We start from the raw sequence: 20,807 nt of genomic DNA on the forward strand, positions 1-20,807 counted from the left end.
ATATATATATATATATTATATATATATATATATATATATATATATATATATATATATATATATATTTATATATATATAGAACTTTATATTAATATAAATAATATAATAACATCATTATTAAAAATAAAAAAATTATTTTGTATTTTTTATAAAATAATTATTTTATTTATATATAAAATAATAAAATTAATATAAATGTAAAACATAAAATTTAATAAAACCTTAACTTTAGAATAAATAGATCGTCCTCGTTTATTATCTTAACAACGATTCACAAATACCGCTTCAACTTCGAAAATCTAATCTTAAAGGCAATCTATTTTTTTTCCTTAAACATATATAACTAGTCCTTTAAATTAAAGAAATTATTTATAACGACTTTCTTCATCAAAATACTCTCTATATAACTCTGTATAATTAAATTAAAAAAAAGTTGAGAAAAAAATACATAGTTTAACTTTAGAATAAATAAAAAACTTATATATAGCAAAATGTAAAGATAATAAAATTCCTTTTTAATAATAATAATATGAGATTTTTTTAAATAGAATTAAAAATGAATGTAGACATAGAAAATTAATTTTAAATGATTAAAATTTCGGGTAAGAGAGTGCTTTTTATTTGACTAAAATTTTTTCCTTTTAAGATTATTTTACTCATTTATTTCTAGGAAAAAATAATTTAGGAGATAAGGGAGTGTAAATTTTATGCAATTTTTTTTAATAATAAAATACTTAAAAAAATTCTATTATTTATTTAGATTTCTCCAATAATAATATAACATGTGAAGGTGTCTAATCTATTAAATAACTTCTTCTAAAAAATCAAAATATCATTTCCATTGATTTATCGTCAAATACAGGTTTTAATAGAAATAAAATCTAAATTAAAGGATGTCTTTATTTATAATAAATACTTGTCTAAAATTAAACTTTATAGTTCTTGAAACTTTCTTATTGTTTTATTGGAATTTAAGGACTTTTGGAATTAAATAAAGGAATAAAAGTAAATCAAAGTTTGGTTTTTTTAGATTTGTCTTATAATAATTTATGTAGTGAATGTGGTCTTTTAATTTCGAGTATATTATTAGATAATTAAAATATAAAAGACTTAGATTTGGAAGGAAATTAATTAGGAGATGAATGTATTATATAGTTTTGTGAAAAAATATAAAATTAAACTAAAAATAATTGCTGTATTTAAAATTTAAATTTAAGTAATAATAAAATTTCCTCTAAAGGAATTGATTTTTTCTTTTAAATTTTCTCAAAAAATACATTTTTATAAAAACTTTGGCTTGACAAAAATATTTTTGATGAAAAAATTTTAAACATTTAAAATTTTCTTATACAAAATGTAAATATTATTTTTTTAAGTTTAAATAATACTCACCTTTCTTTAAATGTAATTAAATAAATTTCTTAAGGGCTTCTTAAAAATGAATCTTTGAAAGTTCTTTCTTTGAAAAATAACTTTTTAAAATTAGAAGGTTTTATTTATATTTTTTTATATTTATTTTTTTAAAGCCGTAGAATTAATATGTAATAGTTTATAAAATAATTATAAAACTAATCTTAAAAAATTAAATTTATAAAAATGTATGATAAATGATAAAGGTGGAGTATTATTAGGTATTATTTATATAAAAATATATTTATATTTATAAAAATAAATATATATAAAAAATTAAATATATATATATTATTTAAATATATATATATATTTATATAAATATCATATATATATTAATTTATATTTTTTTAATATTAATTATATTAATTATATATTTTAATATGAATATATAATACATTTTTTTTAAAAAAAATTCATATATTTATTAATATATATTAATATTGTATTTTTTAAAAAAAATATAAAAAAGCAAAAGCAATATAATATCATCCTACTTTATAACAATTAAATTTAAAGTAAAATTTATTAGGAGATTTATCAGGAGAATCTTTAATTAAAGTATTAAAGTAAAACATGAAAATATAAAAGATTGATTTATAATTGAATTTAATAAGACTAGATTATATAAAAGATATCCGCAATTATTTGAAATAAAATCAAAAACACAATTATGAAAAAATATAGCCTCATTTAAAATAAAAGCTAACTTATATACAATCTTAAGAACTTTTATAGAAAGGTTTATAAACATTTCATGAAGAGTTAAATAATAAAGAATAAGAATAATATTAATAAATATATAAAAATGAATAAGAAGTTTCAAAAAATAAAGAAGAAAGTTAATAAAACATTTAAATCTTATTATAGTAATATGAAGAAATAAAATAATAAGCCTTATAAATTATAAACGAGAATTAATATATAGAATAAAATTTAAACTAAGAGATTTTATAAATTTAAAACAATTCAAATTAAGTTTTTAATGATATTGAATAAATGTAAAAATAAATTTTCGCTTTTAATAAAAAGATTAAGTAAAGTAATAAACTTAAAGAACAGAATTTGCAAAATAACGAAAATTCTTTAAAAATATTAAAAGATTAATTAAATGAAGTTTAAACATAAAATGAAATTATTTAAAAAAAGAATTTCTAACTTTAATTTGATATTAACTAAACAAAATATAGAATTGGTACTATATAATAAAAAATTAACACTATTAATAATTAAAATAAAAGAAAAATTGATTCCGTAAATGATTTAGTTGTTCTTCCTAGAAAAAAAGATTAACCTTCTCCAAATAAGAAAAAAAAATGATTTAATTTTTTTTTGTTTTATTTAAAAAATAAATAAATAATGACTTAAATTTATATTATGTGTATAGTATTATTTATTATATATATTTATTTTTGAAATTCTTTACTAGTTATTATTGTCTTTTTTAATAAATATAAATAAACTAATTTAAAAAAATATTATTTATTTAAATATATGACAAATTTAAAATAACATTAAAATAAAAAAAAAAAATTAATATTTTAATTATGAATTTATAATTAAATATTAATAAATTTTATTATAATTAGTTCTATTTAATTATTTTTTTATTTAATTTTCAAAAAAGCGATATAATCTTATATTTTTTTTTTTTATGGTGAAAATAATTATTTTTTATTTAATGAATAATTTGAAATTTTTTTATTTTTTTTTCAATATAAAAAAATTACCTAATTATTTTTATTCTTTTTAATATTTTTATTATTCCTTTAATATTTTTATTAAATAAAGTTATACGATTAAAATAAATTAAATAAAGTAACAAATAATTTAATTATATTTTTATTTGTTTGTATAAATAATTAAAGTTTATAATAAATTTCGATAAATTACTAATATTTTTAGAATATATTGAACATATAATATAATTAAATTTAAAATTTGTTATAATTATATATATATATAACAACTTATAAATAAGATTAAAAAATAATTACATTTATATATATATATATATATATATATATATATATATATATGGCTAACAACATTATATTAAAATTAACCTCAGAATAGAAAGCTAATAAAATATAATGAATTAAAGTGAAAAAATAAAATAAAAAAAAATTCAATTAATAATTACTTTTAATTAAATTCATAAAAATAAACTGAATAAAAAAAAGGCAAAATCAAAAAACTAAAAAAAAAAAAAAAAAAAAAAAAGAAAAGAAATAAATAAATAAAAAAAATACACATATATAAAATAATAAAAAATGCTCTCAAACATTTAACTCGAAGATTTAAAAATAATTGAACTAATTGGCTAAGGAATAACATCATTAGTATATTTAGTCCAACATAAATACAACAAAAAGCACTACGCGTTAAAACGTCAAAAACCCGAAACAAAATACACATATGATAATGAAATAAAAGTTCTCGAAGACATAGGCAACAATCCCTATATACCAAAATTATATTATTACGATTATTAAAATATAGTAATGGAATATTCTATAAATGGCGAATTATATTATTATATTAGCCAATAGAGTTATTTATTTGATGAAGATTTAGCAAGATTCTACTTTTCCCAAATTTTGAATGTTCTCGAGTTTTTACATTCCAGTGGTTACTGTCATAGAGATATAAAACCCGAGAATATACTTTTGGATGAATTTTTTAATATAAAATTAGTGGATTTTGGGATGTCATGTAATTAGGAAAATTATAACGAAAAAAATCTTAATTATTTTGTAGGAACAAAAAGCTATGCTGCACCTGAAATTATACATAAAATTCCTTATAATGGATTTAAGGTCGATATTTTTGCTTTAGGAGTGATTTTGTTTTGTATGGTGAGCGGATTTCCACCTTATTATTAAAAAGCAGCGATAAATGATCCTTATTATAAGTATTTTGCGGAAAATGAAAAAGATTTATATTGGAATGTTATTTAAGCTAAATTTAATAAGTGTTACTCGATAGAATTTATTTGCTTAATTAATGGAATGCTTGAGTTTAATCCAGATGAAAGATTTTCTTTATAAGATATTTTTAATGATTAATGGCTTTAGAAAGGAAATCTAATTTCGAAAGATGAGGTTATTAGAAGAATGTAAATAATAAAATAAAATATAAATTTTTAAGGCGATTTTTGAGTTTTTTTTCCTCTCTGACTCACTTTTATATATAATATATTAAAACTTTGTTGAAAAATAAAAATTAAAAAAAAAAATTACTAAATAAGTAATTATTATTAATATTAATAAAAATACATATATTTTATTTATATATGTTTATTTTTTTATTTTTAATTTTTAAATTATTTATATTTTTTAATGTAAATTTTATTTTGTTTATTATTTTAAACTAATATTAAACTTAAAATTTTAAATATAATAAAATATAAATAATTTTATTTATAAAAAGAATAATTAAATATAAAAATTAAATTACTTCTACATATATTTTTTTTTAAATAATATAATAAAAAATGAATATAATATTATGTTTATTAAAAAATAAAAAATATTATTTAAGAATTAATATAAAAATATGAAAAGATTTAAATAATTTTATTTAAATTAAAATGATATAAAAATAAGATGGAGAATATATAAAATAAAAAGTGAGATATATAATTAAACAAAAGAATTTTTAAAAGGCATTTATTTCTTATTTATAAAAGATGTTAATATTAAATATTTATATTTTTATTTTTTGATAAATATATATAAAAAAAAAAAAAAAATATATATAAAAAAAATATTATATAATAAAAAAAAAAAAAAAAAAATTTAAATTAATTAAAAACAATTTTTATAATAATATTAAAAAATATAAGTAATTTAAATAAAAAAATTATTTATATTAATAATAAATAATATTAATATATTTATTTTGATAAATATATAATTATATAGATTTTTATATATAAATATATATATATATATATATATATTTATATTTAAATAATATTTTATATATTTATTTTTTTATAATATACATTTATTATATATATTAAATCTATTAAAAATATTTTTATTTTTATCATATTAATTATATTTGCATATATTATAGATATATTATAATTAAATTTTTTATAATTATTTTTTCCATTGTTTATTATATAATTTTTTATTTTTTTTTTGATTTATAATAGATTTATACATATATATAATATAGTATATATTATATATTAATTTTTAATTTTATATTCCTTATTTATTATTTTAATAAAAAAAATTATATATTTTGTTTTTCCTTATAATATATTTTTTTTAATATTATATATTTTAAATTAAAATATTAATATATACATTTCATTATCTTATATATTATTTTTTTTATATTTTTTAATCTTTTACATTATTTTTTTTATATTTTTATTTTCATAAATATTAATATCATTTATTACTTTAATGTTAAACTTAAATAAGTTTTTCATTAAGTGTTTTTTATACTTTAAATAAATTACATTACATATATATATATTTAAAATTAATTTAAAGTATTTTTTTATATAATTTTTTTTTTCTAATTATTTTTATTTGTGTTTGTATTAAAACATGTGAAATATTATATTATTATTATATAAATAATTTTAAAAAATCATTATTTATTTATTTTTTGAAATAAATATTCATTATATCTAAACTTTATTGTTAAATTAAAAATAAACTATACTAAATCTATTACATGATTCCGTATAAAATCTTAAAATATATTAATTTTTTATATTTTTTCACAAAAAATCAATTTATATAAGGTTTATTTTGTATTTATTTTTTATTAAAAATAATATCATAAATAAAAATAATAAAAAGAATCATTTATTCTTTTTTTTTTTAATTTTTTTAAAAATGAGTTTTTTTAAAAAAATTATAAATATACCTTCATTTTATATATAAAATATACATTAATATTTCTTTCTTTTAATTTTAAATAAATTATATAAAATATTGTGATATTCTCCTTTAAAACTAGAAAATAAAAGCCATATATATTTAAATTTATATAAATATTCAAATATAATCTCAAGAATATACGGAAAACTTAAAAATATAAAAAATTATATAAATAAACATAATATATAAAAAAAATACAATATTTATATATATATATATATAAAATAAAATTTATATTCATTATTTTTAAATAGTTTTAATTTTATTTTAATGAAAAATTAAAATTTAAGTATTTAAGATGCACAACTATATATAATTGACAAAATATAATTTTATGAATCTAAATTACTAAAATTAATTGATAAAGATAAACTAAATGATTAAGAAATATAGACTTTACAACAATAACTAATAAACCTCTAAAATGACATTCAAAATTTAAAAGAATAATAAAAAATTCCTGAAAAGTGTAATGGAATTTTAAAAAGTAGTATGCTTTAAAAAAAAGAAAACGAATAAAAATATGATTAATAAACTGTTTCGAAACAAATATAAGGAAAATAAAAAAAATAAGTTTCATGAATTTCGATAATTTAATAAAAGATGAAGAATAAGAAGGAAATAATAATTAAATAAAAAAACGCGTTTAAAATGATATAAATTAAATAATTTAATTCGAAAAAAAAATTGAAAATGAAGTAAATTAAGACTTCAATTTATTAGATGATTAAGAAGAAATAAGCTTTTAAAATTAAAACATTCATAATTTATTAGATTATTAGTAAGAATTAAGTTATTAATAATAATTAGATTATTAAGAACCATTAGAGTATGATGAATAATTTAATTTTTAACAAAAATTAGAATATTAAGAAGGATAAAAAAAGCTTTATTAAAAAATTAATTAAGATTTTTAAAATGATGATAATTTATTAGATAACTTAGATATAAATTGAATTCGTATATTATTTTTGTTTTTTTAATTATTAAAAATTGCATATATTAATTAAATTTATATTTGTATATATATATATATATATTTTTAATTTATTAATTTTTTCAAAAAATAGTTTATGTTTTTTTTTTAAAAAAAATAAAATAAAAAAATATATTTTTTTATTTTATTAATTTTCATAGTTATAAAGATATTTTTATTTCTAAAAAAAAAAATATATTTAAAATTTAAATTAAAAATATTTATAAATTTAATTTAGTCATTTAATTTTTTTATAAAATGAATCATAATTAATACTTTAATTTTTATTTTAAAATAAATATTAATATTAGCAAAAAATATTTATAATTTATCATTTTTATATATAAAAATAAAGATGAAAATAAAATAATCTAAAATTAAAAGGAAAAAATAAATAAAAAATTAAATAAAAAACTGTATTTATAAAGAAAAAATAATAAATAATTAAAAATTAATATTTAATTTATATAAATACAATATATATATATATATATATATACATTTATATATAAAATTATTATATTAAAATCAAAAAAATCAAAAAAAACAAAAAACAAATGGCTGAATAATAAAAACAACCTGAATTCCAATTAGTCAAAAGAGGTATCCTTTAAGGTCACTCCGACTGGGTAACATCCATAGTTTCCGGTTTTTCTTAAAAAGAAAATGAAGACTCCAGTGTATTAATATCCGGATCAAGAGATAAAACTGTAATGATATGGAAATTATTCGAAAATGAATAAGATGGATTATTTGGTGTTCCCCACAAATCCTTAACTGGTCATAACCATTTTGTCAGTGACTTAGCTTTATCTTAAGAAAACTGTTTCGCCTTATCCGCTTCTTGGGACAAGACTTTAAGATTATGGGACTTAAGAACAGGTAAGACCTACAATAGATTCGTCGGACATACATCTGAAGTATTCTCCGTATCCTTTTCTCCTGATAACAGATAAATTTTATCTGCAGGTGCCGACAGAGAAATTAAATTATGGAACATTAGAGCCGAATGTAAATTTACTTCTGATAAAGACAACCACAATGACTGGGTTTCTTGCGTAAGATATTCCCCTATTATCAAATCCACTAACAAAGTCTAAACTTTCGCCCCTTATTTTGCCTCAGTAGGTTGGGATGGTAGACTAAAAATTTGGAACACCAATTTCTAAATCAGATACAGTTTTAAGGCCCACGAATCTAATGTCAACTCTTTAAGTGTTTCCCCTAATGGAAAATATATTGCTACAGGTGGTAAAGATTAAAAAGTATATGTCTGGGACTTATAAAACTTATAATATCCTTCAGTTGAATTTGATGCTGGCGCTAATATTAACTAAATTGCTTTCAATCCTAAATTATATTGGGCTGCTGTTGGTACTAATAAAGGAGTTAATATTTATGATCTTATGAAAAGAAAACTTGTTTATACTATTGAAGCTGAACCTATTGCTAAAGTTGAAGGAAAAAGTAAATAATATAAAAATTATTTTTTATTCATTTTATATAATTTATTTTTAAATTGTAGAAAGCAAAATCCCATCTTGTGTATCTTTGGCTTGGAATGCTTTAGGAAAGACACTTTTTGCTGGTTTTTCAGATGGTGTTATTAGAGTTTTCACTTTTGATTAAATTTCTAATTGAGTTTGGTGTTTTTTGAAGAAAAAAAATTAAGATAAAAGAAAAATTAAAATTATTTTTAAATGTTTTTAAAAGTGTTTGGCTAATGCTTATTTAGTCTATAGTTCGGCGTTAGCGACTGCCCTTTAATTTTTTATTATTATTATAAAGGGAGGAAGGCAACACTCATTTAATTATTATTTTTTCTTTTCTTTTATTTTATATTTATGTTTTTTTTTTTATTATTAAAAAAAAAAAATGTATTTGAAAGCCTTATTTAAACATTTCTAATTATTTATTTTTTTTAAAAAAAATCAAAAAATATATATATTTAGAAAAATTCAAAAAAAATATTTAAAACAAAAAAAATGAATAATATAATTAATATTATATAAGAAGATTATAATTCATATAGTAATAGATATTCATAAAGTTATTTAGCATCATCATAAACGAGATAAAAAAGAACAAGCAGCTTAAATAATACTGGCAGTATATATAATTTATATAAACCTAATTAATATAAATATATATATATATATATATATAAATATTAAAAAAAATATTTAAAAAAAAGAAAGGCTTTAAAAACATTAAATAAAAAAATGGTTTTAAAATATTCAAAAAATCACAAAATAATACATTATAATTTGATGATGTATATGACAGCAAATCAAATTCGGAAACAAATTGTTAATATTATACTGAAAACATAGAAATTAAAAAGTATTTATTTTAGTGAATAAAATAATTTCGCTTTAGATTTAATAAATTTACCTTCTTTTAATAATAATGCTAAGAAAAAATATAAAAGATAGGAATTTAAATAATAGTTTTAATGAGTATTTATATATATATATATATATATATTTACATATATATATTTTTTTTTATTTTTTTTAAGTAGTATTTTATAAACATTTTAAACATACTAAGATTAATAATTTTAAATTAACGAAGAACCTAATTAATATTCTTTATTTATGCCAGAAAAAATTAATTTATAATCAACTATAGACTACAATATAGGATAATCAGCTGAATTTGGAGGAAATTTAATATTAAATTAATTTGATTCAAAATTAAAAAATAGTTTTTAAGGAAAGTTAAAAACTTTTGAAAGTGTATAAATTAGTAATAATGTATTATATATTTTATAAAAAATGGAAGTAAAAATAAATTAGTTTGAAGAAAGAATTATCAATATTGAGAATTTATTAAATGGAAAATTATGTAAAAATAAAAACAAATTTTTCTATGAAGAAAATGAAGATAATCTTTTGAATAATTTATTTATAAAAATATAATATTTGGAAAATGAAATTTCTTAACATGTAAAAAATAGCGAAACTTTATTCGAAAAAAATATATTTTTAGTTCAAAATTATATGAGTGATTTTGTATAAAAATCTGAAATAATTAATAATAAAATTGACTTATTCTAAAAAAATATTGGGGGAAAATAAATTATATAAGAAAATTATGAAAATATTATTAAAAAATTAGAAAAAATTCATTATGAATTCAATGAAAAATTAACATTTTTTAATAATATGTAAAAAAAAGATAGTTTTTTTAAAGAAATAGTAGATATTTAAAATTAATTTGCTTAAAATAAAATATAATTTAAAATAATTTAATAGGAAATTTAAAGCATTAAAAATAGATAACTTTAATTTCTTTAAATAATTTAAAATTTATAATTGATAAATAAGGTTTGATTTTAATAAGACATTTATTTAAATTATAGATTTTATATATATTAGTTAATTAAATTTTTTGGATTTTATTTAATATATAATAATCATTATTTATTAAATTTTAATATAGAATTTTCTAATTTATATTTTTTATTTATAATAATTTATTTAAAAAAGATATTAATATAATTACCTAACTATTTATTTTTTTTAATTTGAAAAAAAAAAAAAAAGATTGATTTTAATATATATGCTTTAAAAGTATAAAATAATATTATTTATTTGTTTAATTTTATAAAATATGTTAAAAATATCTAAAAAAATATATTCAATATAAATATATATTGTGTTTAATTAATTCGACAATAAACATACATAAAATTTTATAAATGAAATATAATAATTTTAAATATATATATAATTTTTTTATTTCATTTTATAAAAAAACATAAAATTTAATTATATATAGTATTATTAATTTTTTTTTTTAAAGAAATATAATATAGAAATTATATCATGAATTATTTGATATATTTTCTAATAAATTTCATCTTTAATAATTAAAAATGGTATTTTTTTTTATTTATTTATTTTTATAAATATATATTACTTAAAAATATAAATTTAATGTAATGTTTTTCGATTTTCAAAATAAATAAACAAATAGACAAAAATTAATTCGAATAGAATATAATTATAATAGGAAATTAATATAATTTAAGTTAGGAGACAAACAACTATAATTCATTTATCATATATTTCTAAATATTATATGACTATTAAATACTTAATAAATCTATCAAAGTATAAAATTAAATATTAAAACATCTATATATTATATTATAATTTTTTTAAATTAATTTTAAATTTGATTTTAAATATTTTTTTTATGAAAATATTATTATAACATTTAATTTTTTTTTTTTTTTTTCTTATTAAGGTAAATTTATTTTAAATATCTTAATAATTAAATTTCTTATATAAATTATTTAAAATAAAATATTCTTTTTTCTAAGATCCCAAGAATATAATTTAAAAAATTTTGAAAATTAATAAAACAAAATTAATATTTAAACCAAAATTATTTATTTATTAAAATACCTAAAAATGAAATTTATTAAACAAATATCACTTTATTAATTAAAAACCTTAAAATATCAAAAAAAAAAAAAAAATACATAAACAACTATCGATACATGTAAATTTAATTTTTTCTATTACAAATATAATATTTTAAGTATGAATTTTTATAGTACAAAAAATAAAATAAAAAAATATAATAAATAATTTATAAAAATAAACAACTAAAAGAAAATTAAAATTATGGAAACTGAAATATAATCAACGTAAATTAAATATTAAGATAAATTAGAAACAATATAAAATTTGAAAAACTCTAACAAGAAGAACGTTGTCAAAAATATAATGAACGCATTTAAAAATTTATAATAGACTCCCAATTAAAAAATACTCCAAAAATAAACCATAAAATAGTTAGCTTATATAATATCAATGAATCTCCTACAAGCACATTGCCTGAAATAATAAAAAAATTCAAACGATATATTAATTCTAAAAAATTCAACCATTACACTTTAAGATTATTAATATTACATGAAAACTATGGCTCTATACTTGAATACTTTTTAAAAGGACCAATTTACAATTGGGCTTAAAATAGTAAAGCTAATGATTTAATAGGACATTTTTCTATGGTGGAATTTATATTACTAAGCTTTAAAGATATTAAGATTATTGATTTTCTGAAAAGAAAGACAGCTAAAAAGTCATATTTTACATGATTATTTTTTTTTTAGAAAAAAAAAAAAATATATTAAAATACATAAAAAAGCGAATTTTAAATAAAATTATATATAAATATAATACTGTTAAATAAATAATTAAATAGATTTTAAACCTATATTACTCAAAAAATTAGACTATATATTTAACTATTATTTTTTAATTTTTTTAAAGATATAAGTACAAAACGTAATTAATTTTTTTATAAAAATAAAAATAATTAATGACGCAAAATCAAAAAATATAGATGTTATATATAAAAAAAATTAAATTATAAAATAATTTTTATTATAATTATATGTATTAAAACAATTTATTTTATTTAACAATTCTATAATATATAAATATTATAAAATTTAATTTTTTTTACATATTTTAATCAAAAAAAAAAAAAAATTTAAAAAAGTAAAATTATTAATTAATTTATTTTAGGTAAATAAAAAAAAAAAATATTATTAAAAATATTTTTGATTTTCATAAAAATATTATTAATTTATTTTATATTTAATATTTTTATTTTTTTAATTAAATATATTTATAAATAGATCTTTTTTTTATTTTAAATAAAATATTTTGTTTATAATTTTTTTTTATATATTAGGTATGATAATATTTTATAAAAAAAATTATGATTATTATTCTTAAAGTAAAATCCTTAATAATAGCATATATAAAGTTTTATTTTTTTTTTTAAATTAAAAATATTTTATATAATATATATAAATAATATAATTTTTTAATAATAAAAAATAACTTTTTAGATATAAAATTTCGATATATCTTTTATTATATAAAAAAATGGAAAAAAATTATTAAATATTTAAAAAAAAAAAAATTAAGCATTTATAAAAATTTAATTAAAAGAATTAGGATTATCAAAATTATTAAATACAATTAAAAATTAAAAAAAATAAAAAAAAAGAATTTTAAAATAAAAATGTGTTTATTAAAATATATTGTAAAAAAAAAAAAAAAAATTAAATATATATAAATTTATATACATTATAAAAATAAATAAAATTATGTTTAAAAAATTAATTAAAATAATATATATATATATATATATATAAATATATATATATTTTTATACATATTTATATATTTATTTTTTTAATTATTTTTATATTCATATTTATATATAATATTTTTAATATTTATAATAAATATCTTTAATTTTTTTATTTTTTTTATTTTTAATAAATATAATATATCTTCATTTAAAATTACAAAATAATTATATATAACCAATAAAATATTTTCTAATTTATAAATTTAAATAATTATTATATTTATATTATATAATTCATCTACTTTTATTATTATTATTTATTTTAGTTTTTTCATAATATTTTTATAGTTTATTCCAATAATTAAACATAATAATTTTCAAATTATTAACATATTTTTTAATTATTATTTATTAACTAACAATCTTTTTAGAACTAGTTAGTAAGATATTTTTTAAATACTATTTACATAATTAAATTTAAATCTTCATTTTAAATATTATAAATAAAAGTTTCATATTATATTTAGTTTTTTAATTATTTTAATATTTAACAGAAATAATTTTTAAATTATTTGCATTTATAAATATTATCGTCAAAATATTTTTTTATATTTTCATAATTATTCTCTTTTATATATTTTAAGATACATTATCCCACATTTTTATGAATTTCATCATCTAAATATGATTAAATATCATCTGAATATTACTATTAGTTAATATTTTATTAAGGTTTTTGAGTAAATATTTATAAAATTTAAGTTTAAGAAATATCGTGTAAAATATTTTAAGTATACGTTTTTTTTCACATTCTAAATCTTTTACTAAATATATTTTGAAATCAATTTAATTATAACTCATTATATTTTCTTTTTTTTAAATAAATAAAAGTTATTTCTTTAAAAAATAATTATAATAATTGTTATTAATTATTTATATTTAAATGAAATTATATATTAATATATTATTATAAATATAATAATTATTTATAATTATTTAAAGTATATATATATTTAGAAATTTATATAATAATATATAATTATTTATATATATATGATTTTTTTCTAATATATTAATTTTTTTAAATATTATCAAAATTTATAATATATTATTTTTTTACTATTATTTTCTTTTTTTTATTTCTATATAAAAATATTAATATAGAAAATATTACAATAGAAATCTATTAGATTAAATATATTTTATTTATAATATTTATTTATTCATATTTTTTTAAAAAAATAGAAAATATTTTATTGGCTAAACATATATTTTATTTTTTTAAAACAATTTTCTTCAATGATTTTTTTTAATTTAGATTAAAAAAAATTAACTTTAAATAATATAATTAATTTCCTGTATTAAAACTTATATCGATTAATTTTTTTTAAAAAAATCTAATTGTAATAAAATTATATAATTTAATATTAAAAGAATGTATTTATTATTATATATTTATTACTTTTTAATATAATTAGAAATTAAAATTTTTAATACTTCTTATAATAAAACTATTAATAAAATAATAGTAATTTTTTTTTGTGATAAAAAATATATAATTATATAGCAATAAATATGAATATTTATATTAAATTAATAAATATATTAAATTTAATTAATATTATTTTTAATTTAATATTTTAATTATATATCAAAAATTATTATTATTAACAATTTTTTTTTTATTTTTATGTTTTTTTTTATAATTATTGTTTACATAAATATACTAATATATTTTTTTTTATGAATGATATTAAATTATAATATTTTAGAAATAAAATTAAAAAATATTTAATATATCTAAAAATAAAAAAAAATATAAAAAATAATAAATAAAATACTTTTATTTTAATATCAACTTTTTATTTTATTAAAAATATATATATTAAATAATAAAAATGAGAGTATAAATAAAATTATAAAGTGTAGGGCCTAAAAATCATCCAAGATGGTATATATTTAGCAATAAAAAATAAAAATCAATAAAAAATAAAAATCAATAATAAATAAATATAATCAATCATGATTAAATATAATAAATACAAATTTTAAATACTCTTTTTAATAAATATTATTTATTTTTAAAAGGAAAATTATTGTAATTCCCGCCATGAAAAACCCTCACGGAAGATATCTTGAACATATTGGTTGGTGGCAACCTCGTCATGGTAAAATTATATAAAGAGAAATTGTTTTAAATAAAGAAAGAGCAAAATATTGGATTGCAGTAAATATAAATAAAAAAAAATAAAAAAAATAAAAATAATTTAAATAAAAATTAATTTATTTATTATAAAAGATGGGAGCTTAATTAACACCTAAAGTCTAAAAATTTTTATCTTATTTTGATTTAGCTGTTCCTCCATTACCAAAATATGGTAAATTAAAAAAAAAAATTTAAATAAATAATTTAATTATATATTAAACTATAAATGTAATAATTTTTTAAATTATAATATATGTGTTTAAGTATATATGTATATATATATATATATATATATATATATATATATATATAAATATATATATTTATATATATTTTAATTAATAAAAATTTTATATAAATTAATTTATATAGGATATAAAACATAATATGAAAAAAAGCCTATATAACCTAGAAATACTATGGGTTTAGAGGTTTATAGACTTAAAGGATTTAACAGAAGTCAAATTTTAGATGTACGAAATATTTTTTTTTTTTTTAAAAAAAAAAAAAAAAAAGTTTATTGATTAAGAAGAAGAAATGAAATTAATGAGACAATTATAAATGCAAAATGAAATAATAAAATAAATTGCAAAACCTGATACTATTTAATCATTATAATCAAAAGAAATAAAAGAAGAATTAAATTAAATGTAAAAAGAATTAGCAAGTTATAATGATTAAATTAACGAAATTAATGCAGGAAGAAGACGTGTTTTGATAGAAAAAATTAATAGATTGTTTACTTAAATGATAAGAGCCGAAAAAAAATAAAATTATGTCTAATAAATTAAAGATGAAAGTTAGATTTATAAAGAAAATGTAGATGAAAAAGTTTAATTAAGAAGAGTTTTGGAAAAAAATAGACTTATGTAAAAGATTTAATAATAAGAGTTATCAGTTGATGAAAAAATTGATTAATTTACACCTATTTCTAGAAATGAATTTAAAGATTTTTTAGTGGATAAAGGTTATTCAGAAGCAAAAGCAGAAAAAGTAAAAAAAAATAAAAAAAAAATAAAAAAAAATAAAAAAAAATAAGGTTTTGAGAGAATTCTATTAAAAAGAAGACTAAGCTTTTAAAATAAATGCTACAGAAGAAGTTAATAAATTTAATGAAATTGCAAATATTGAAAATTTAAATGCTATACATAAATTTAAATATAAAAAAAACTAGTAAAATTTATTTAAATGAAAAAATAAAACTAATAATAAAAAAAAAAAGAAAAATGATATTCCCGCTACCAAATTCAGTAATGCCTAGACCTATATTAGGAACATATGATGGAAAAGACTACTATGATATTCCTTAAATATTCGAACCGACATAATAAGGAAATAAAGGTAAATATAAAAAATTATAAAAATAAAAAATTAAATATTATAAAAAAAAAAAAATATAATAAATAAAATATATTTATATATATATTTAAATTTTTTATATTATATATATATATATATTTATTTATATATTAGTTATTTAATAACCTATATTATATTTATAATAAAGCTTATTCACTACCTGGACTAACTGATAAATATAATCCAAAAAAAAATCTTTAACTTATTGAAAGACCTAAGGCTTAAGGAACAAATAAAAAAAGAAGTAGAATACTTAATTAAAATAAACCAGAAAAATTACGCAAATATTAATATTATTTTTCTACAGTTAGTAAAGGAACATATATTTCATAACTTTAATATATAGAATATTTTAAAGAAAAATAATAATAAGAAAATATATATTGAAAAATATATTTAATTATTAAAATAATAAAATATATTATAAAAAAATAATATTATAAACATAATAAAATAATATTAATAATAATAATAATAATAATAATAATAATAATAAAAATACTAATTTAAAAATAATTAAAATTTTTTATAAAATAAATTAAATAATAATTATTTTTTAAAAAATATATAATAATAATAAATATTATTATTATTATTTTTAAATTTCTATTAATATATATTTTTATTTTTTATTATAATTATAAAAATTATAAAAATATTTAAATGACTAATATTATTTTTACAAACAAAGGAAAAAAGTATTTTTAAATTGTTAATATAATATAAAATAAATAAAATTATAAAAAATTAAAAATTTTAAAATATAATAATTGAATAATGTAAAATAAATATATATAATTTTTATAATTATACATAATTAATAATGAATATATATAAATATAAATATATATATATTTAAAATTTTTTAATAATAATTTATATTAAAAATATTTAATATTAAATACTACATCTCCAAAAGTATAAAAAAATATTAATCATATAAAATTGTTTCTTTCTCTTTTCTATATTAAAAGTGGGCTTTTTCTAACATCTAGTTATCTCTCACTAGTCATATATCCATTAATATACTAAGCAAAAGCTTCTTAATTTTAACTAATTTAAAAATCATGATTTACGTCCTCTTCACATTCTTCCATATAATCATCATCATCATAAACGAATGTTTTAGGTACATTATTAAATTAAACATTAGGCGAACATTCACATTCTTTTAATTATTTAAATATTTCTTCTTAGATTTTATTTAACTCTTCTTTAGAGTTTTTATTTTCAACTTGTAAAATCGGTACATGTAAGCTAGTCTATTTTTCATATAAATGAAAAAAAGGGTCATCTACGGGAATAGGTCCTTCTAATTTTTTATGTACCATTAAACCAGTTTCAAAAGCCCAACAACGGCTAACATTTTATATAGTATAACCTCCACCCCCTAAAACAACCATAGGAACTCCAAATCCCATCATATATTTAAGACATTCCCCGTGTCCAACTATTGAAAGATTAAAATGCCCAATTTTATCATTCGCAAGACTATCAGCTCCAGTCTAAAAAACTATCACATCAGGTCTGTATACTTCCATGACTTTATTCATTATATTTTTAAATAATTAATTATAACTATCATCGTCCATTCCAGGTCTTAAGGGAATGTTAACGGCATAGTTTTTTCCAATACCTTCACCTAAAGAATTCAAGCCGCCAGTTCCTGGGAAAAAATACTTCACCAAATTCATGAAAACTAACTGTCATAACTCTATTTGTGGTAAAAAAAGACCTCTTCAACACCATCTCCATGATGAACATCAATATCTATATAAAGTACCCTTGGAAAAACTTTAAGTAATTCTAAAATACAAATAACAATGTCATTTACATAACAAAATCCATATGCTTCGCATTTCTTAGCATGATGCAATCCTCCTCCCCAATTAATAGCAATATCAGCAGCATTGTTAATAATTAAATGTGCAGCATCTATAGATCCTCCTGAATATAAATAAAAAATAAAAATAAATATATTTAAACATATATAATATATAAAAATATATAAATATATAAATTAATATATATATATTAATTTATATGTACCTGTCGATAATTAACTAAATGTAAATAATCCGTCAAATCCGGGGCAATCAGCTTATACGTCTATACCAAATTAAGTTTTCTTTGTTTAATCGTTTTTTACATTATCATCTATTTTAGGTGTTTCAAAACCTAATTTTCTTAATTATTCAATTCTACTACTGGCTACATAATTTGATAAATATTCGACGTATTCGGGGTCATGGAATTACATTATTTCTTCTTTTGTTGCTTCTCTAGTAGTATATACGTCTAGGTCTTTATATACTCCATAACCAACTATCAAGGAGTGAGCCATTGATATTCTTTTTGGGTTCATTAAATGTAATTTTCCGTAATTGTATCTGCCAATTTCATTATTATAAAAATATGCTACGCGTCTTTATGAATCCATTTTTTTTTTGATTTTTATGTTTTTTTTTTGTTATTTTTTATTTGTATTTAAATTAGTTAATTATTATAATTTAGTATATATATATATATATTAATATTATTATATATATATATATATATATATATATATATATATTATGTTTTTTTATATATATATATATTTTTTATAATATATACATATATTTTCTTTCATTTTTTTAAAATTGTGTTAATAATACATATTTTTTACTTTTGTCTTTTTTTTATATTTTATATTTTTTATTGTTTATCTTAAATATAAATATTTATATATTTTAACAATAACTATTTATTAAAATAGAATATTTTTTAAAAATTTATTATAGTTATTTTATAATATTTATAAATATAATTGTATATTTTTGCTTTTTTATATATATAATTTTTTTATCGTAAAAACATATTATCATTTTATTAACTATTTTATTAATTTTCAAGATAAAAAAATATTTTTTTGTAATAAAAAAAAAAATTAATATTCATAAAATATTTCTTTTTATTATGTAATAACAAACCCGATAATTTTTATCATATTAATGTATAGTATATTTTTCCCTTTTTTCTTTTTTATCTATTTTTTTTATTCATAAAAAAATAATATAGAAAGATAAATCAAAGTCCAATTAATATAAAATTTAATCAAAAAGTTACTTAAAAAATACATTTATACTTATCATTTTAATATTATTATGAATAATTTTTATTAATAATATAAAAAAAGTAGCAAAACGATAATAATAAAAATAATTTAATCAAAAATTATGATAAAACTGTAAAGAAAATCTTATTAAATAGATATAGTATAGTTAAAAATTTATTATTAAAGTTTATTTTTTCTTACTAGATTTAAATATAAATATTAATTAAATGCTAAATTTATATTATTAAAAAAGAAAAAATCCATAAATATATATACATATATTAGCAATCAAAAAATTAATAAATTTTTGAATATTTTATTTGTATAAATTATGCTATTTATTTTTCAAAAATATATTGTAAAAAAAATAGATATTTTTGAATTTGTTAATTTTTATTATCAATGTTTTTTTAGTATATTTATAAATAAAAAATCTTCATCTAAAATTTATTTTAATTTAAACCAAAAACATTTAAAATATTTTTTTTTATTTTTTTAAAAAATATAATAGTTTTAAGTAAAAACAGTATTAATATAATTAGTAGGATTAAATATTTTCGAACTAAAAATTAATTTTATTCAATTATATAGAATAATATTTTTATTGTATTTTAAGTATGCTTTTTATTTTAAATACAGTTTCTTACTTTTAAATCTATTAATTAATTAAATAATTATTTAAAAATAAAAGCATCTATATTAATTCATGTAAAATAAATA

At 14.4% G+C, this 20,807-nt stretch overlaps 6 protein-coding genes across 6 annotated transcripts, besides 80 other annotated features; 4 read left to right on the top strand and 2 right to left on the bottom strand. All coding sequences in view use genetic code 6, as the record gives it.

Moving 5' to 3' along the window:
• Window positions 1-78: a microsatellite.
• A 45-nt stretch (window positions 79-123) lies between these two features.
• Window positions 124-182: a microsatellite.
• A 1,308-nt stretch (window positions 183-1,490) lies between these two features.
• Window positions 1,491-1,523: a microsatellite.
• A 116-nt stretch (window positions 1,524-1,639) lies between these two features.
• Window positions 1,640-1,699: a microsatellite.
• Window positions 1,657-1,718: a microsatellite.
• Window positions 1,691-1,746: a microsatellite.
• Window positions 1,747-1,777: 31 nt separating this feature from the next.
• Window positions 1,778-1,873: a microsatellite.
• Window positions 1,874-3,143: 1,270 nt separating this feature from the next.
• Window positions 3,144-3,194: a microsatellite.
• Window positions 3,146-3,194: a microsatellite.
• A 216-nt stretch (window positions 3,195-3,410) lies between these two features.
• Window positions 3,411-3,449: a microsatellite.
• A 160-nt stretch (window positions 3,450-3,609) lies between these two features.
• Window positions 3,610-3,659: a microsatellite.
• Window positions 3,660-3,746: 87 nt separating this feature from the next.
• Window positions 3,747-4,571, top strand: IMG5_168210 (protein kinase domain protein; the record flags this gene model as incomplete). Its single annotated transcript, XM_004029973.1, has 1 exon — window positions 3,747-4,571. Exon 1 carries the CDS (start codon window positions 3,915-3,917, stop codon window positions 4,569-4,571), a length of 657 nt encoding a protein of 218 aa, XP_004030021.1. The 5' UTR covers window positions 3,747-3,914.
• Window positions 4,572-4,717: 146 nt separating this feature from the next.
• Window positions 4,718-4,752: a microsatellite.
• A 252-nt stretch (window positions 4,753-5,004) lies between these two features.
• Window positions 5,005-5,054: a microsatellite.
• An 84-nt stretch (window positions 5,055-5,138) lies between these two features.
• Window positions 5,139-5,202: a microsatellite.
• Window positions 5,147-5,299: a microsatellite.
• Window positions 5,149-5,241: a microsatellite.
• Window positions 5,155-5,199: a microsatellite.
• Window positions 5,209-5,287: a microsatellite.
• Window positions 5,300-5,320: 21 nt separating the features above from the next.
• Window positions 5,321-5,380: a microsatellite.
• Window positions 5,321-5,404: a microsatellite.
• Window positions 5,321-5,435: a microsatellite.
• Window positions 5,342-5,445: a microsatellite.
• A 314-nt stretch (window positions 5,446-5,759) lies between these two features.
• Window positions 5,760-5,801: a microsatellite.
• A 1,288-nt stretch (window positions 5,802-7,089) lies between these two features.
• Window positions 7,090-7,138: a microsatellite.
• Window positions 7,139-7,681: 543 nt separating this feature from the next.
• Window positions 7,682-7,710: a microsatellite.
• A 50-nt stretch (window positions 7,711-7,760) lies between these two features.
• Window positions 7,761-7,807: a microsatellite.
• Window positions 7,773-7,807: a microsatellite.
• Window positions 7,808-7,820: 13 nt separating this feature from the next.
• Window positions 7,821-7,850: a microsatellite.
• On the top strand, window positions 7,832-9,206 carry IMG5_168220 (receptor of activated protein kinase c component of 40s small ribosomal subunit, putative). The gene is made up of 2 exons (XM_004029974.1): window positions 7,832-8,763; window positions 8,822-9,206. The coding sequence occupies exons 1-2, from the start codon at window positions 7,854-7,856 to the stop codon at window positions 8,935-8,937; spliced, it is 1,026 nt and encodes a 341-aa protein (XP_004030022.1). The 5' UTR covers window positions 7,832-7,853; the 3' UTR covers window positions 8,938-9,206.
• A 227-nt stretch (window positions 9,207-9,433) lies between these two features.
• Window positions 9,434-9,467: a microsatellite.
• Window positions 9,434-9,471: a microsatellite.
• Window position 9,472: 1 nt separating this feature from the next.
• Window positions 9,473-9,541: a microsatellite.
• A 219-nt stretch (window positions 9,542-9,760) lies between these two features.
• Window positions 9,761-9,797: a microsatellite.
• A 580-nt stretch (window positions 9,798-10,377) lies between these two features.
• Window positions 10,378-10,432: a microsatellite.
• Window positions 10,390-10,427: a microsatellite.
• A 556-nt stretch (window positions 10,433-10,988) lies between the features above and the next one.
• Window positions 10,989-11,039: a microsatellite.
• Window positions 11,040-11,564: 525 nt separating this feature from the next.
• Window positions 11,565-11,597: a microsatellite.
• A 123-nt stretch (window positions 11,598-11,720) lies between these two features.
• IMG5_168230 (hypothetical protein) lies at window positions 11,721-12,380 on the top strand (the record flags this gene model as incomplete). The annotated part of the gene is made up of 1 exon (XM_004029975.1): window positions 11,721-12,380. The coding sequence occupies one exon, from the start codon at window positions 11,721-11,723 to the stop codon at window positions 12,378-12,380; it is 660 nt and encodes a 219-aa protein (XP_004030023.1).
• A 516-nt stretch (window positions 12,381-12,896) lies between these two features.
• Window positions 12,897-12,955: a microsatellite.
• A 178-nt stretch (window positions 12,956-13,133) lies between these two features.
• Window positions 13,134-13,185: a microsatellite.
• Window positions 13,186-13,394: 209 nt separating this feature from the next.
• Window positions 13,395-13,495: a microsatellite.
• Window positions 13,463-13,518: a microsatellite.
• Window positions 13,464-13,575: a microsatellite.
• Window positions 13,467-13,522: a microsatellite.
• Window positions 13,468-13,572: a microsatellite.
• Window positions 13,545-13,590: a microsatellite.
• Window positions 13,591-14,351: 761 nt separating this feature from the next.
• Window positions 14,352-14,480: a microsatellite.
• Window positions 14,374-14,416: a microsatellite.
• Window positions 14,375-14,475: a microsatellite.
• Window positions 14,455-14,516: a microsatellite.
• Window positions 14,456-14,544: a microsatellite.
• Window positions 14,545-14,569: 25 nt separating this feature from the next.
• Window positions 14,570-14,607: a microsatellite.
• A 396-nt stretch (window positions 14,608-15,003) lies between these two features.
• Window positions 15,004-15,046: a microsatellite.
• Window positions 15,007-15,065: a microsatellite.
• Window positions 15,010-15,047: a microsatellite.
• Window positions 15,066-15,100: 35 nt separating the features above from the next.
• Window positions 15,101-15,140: a microsatellite.
• A 248-nt stretch (window positions 15,141-15,388) lies between these two features.
• Window positions 15,389-15,436: a microsatellite.
• Window positions 15,390-15,467: a microsatellite.
• A 123-nt stretch (window positions 15,468-15,590) lies between these two features.
• On the top strand, window positions 15,591-17,163 carry IMG5_168240 (hypothetical protein; the record flags this gene model as incomplete). The annotated part of the gene is made up of 6 exons (XM_004029976.1): window positions 15,591-15,652; window positions 15,725-15,803; window positions 16,004-16,624; window positions 16,671-16,804; window positions 16,854-16,972; window positions 17,105-17,163. The coding sequence occupies 6 exons, from the start codon at window positions 15,591-15,593 to the stop codon at window positions 17,161-17,163; spliced, it is 1,074 nt and encodes a 357-aa protein (XP_004030024.1).
• Window positions 15,680-15,711: a microsatellite.
• Window positions 15,896-15,964: a microsatellite.
• Window positions 16,620-16,666: a microsatellite.
• Window positions 16,620-16,669: a microsatellite.
• Window positions 16,627-16,666: a microsatellite.
• Window positions 16,974-17,005: a microsatellite.
• Window positions 16,975-17,040: a microsatellite.
• Window positions 16,983-17,042: a microsatellite.
• Window positions 16,986-17,033: a microsatellite.
• A 189-nt stretch (window positions 17,164-17,352) lies between the features above and the next one.
• Window positions 17,353-17,483: a microsatellite.
• Window positions 17,390-17,507: a microsatellite.
• Window positions 17,398-17,496: a microsatellite.
• Window positions 17,399-17,434: a microsatellite.
• Window positions 17,500-17,575: a microsatellite.
• Window positions 17,575-17,632: a microsatellite.
• A 75-nt stretch (window positions 17,633-17,707) lies between these two features.
• Window positions 17,708-17,864: a microsatellite.
• Window positions 17,712-17,760: a microsatellite.
• Window positions 17,745-17,833: a microsatellite.
• A 61-nt stretch (window positions 17,865-17,925) lies between the features above and the next one.
• On the bottom strand, window positions 17,926-18,543 carry IMG5_168250 (hypothetical protein; the record flags this gene model as incomplete). Its single annotated transcript, XM_004029977.1, has 1 exon — window positions 17,926-18,543. One exon carries the CDS (start codon window positions 18,541-18,543, stop codon window positions 17,926-17,928), a length of 618 nt encoding a protein of 205 aa, XP_004030025.1.
• Window positions 18,544-18,680: 137 nt separating this feature from the next.
• IMG5_168260 (hypothetical protein) lies at window positions 18,681-19,430 on the bottom strand (the record flags this gene model as incomplete). The annotated part of the gene is made up of 2 exons (XM_004029978.1): window positions 18,681-18,937; window positions 19,040-19,430. 2 exons carry the CDS (start codon window positions 19,428-19,430, stop codon window positions 18,681-18,683), a joined length of 648 nt encoding a protein of 215 aa, XP_004030026.1.
• Window positions 18,960-19,035: a microsatellite.
• Window positions 18,961-19,025: a microsatellite.
• Window positions 18,977-19,024: a microsatellite.
• Window positions 18,977-19,035: a microsatellite.
• Window positions 19,431-19,504: 74 nt separating the features above from the next.
• Window positions 19,505-19,612: a microsatellite.
• Window positions 19,511-19,605: a microsatellite.
• Window positions 19,613-20,807: the final 1,195 nt, after the last annotated feature.

Source organism: Ichthyophthirius multifiliis (assembly GCF_000220395.1).
Source record: "Ichthyophthirius multifiliis unplaced genomic scaffold scaff_1120509251248, whole genome shotgun sequence".
Classification (NCBI taxonomy): Eukaryota; Ciliophora; class Oligohymenophorea; order Hymenostomatida; genus Ichthyophthirius; species Ichthyophthirius multifiliis.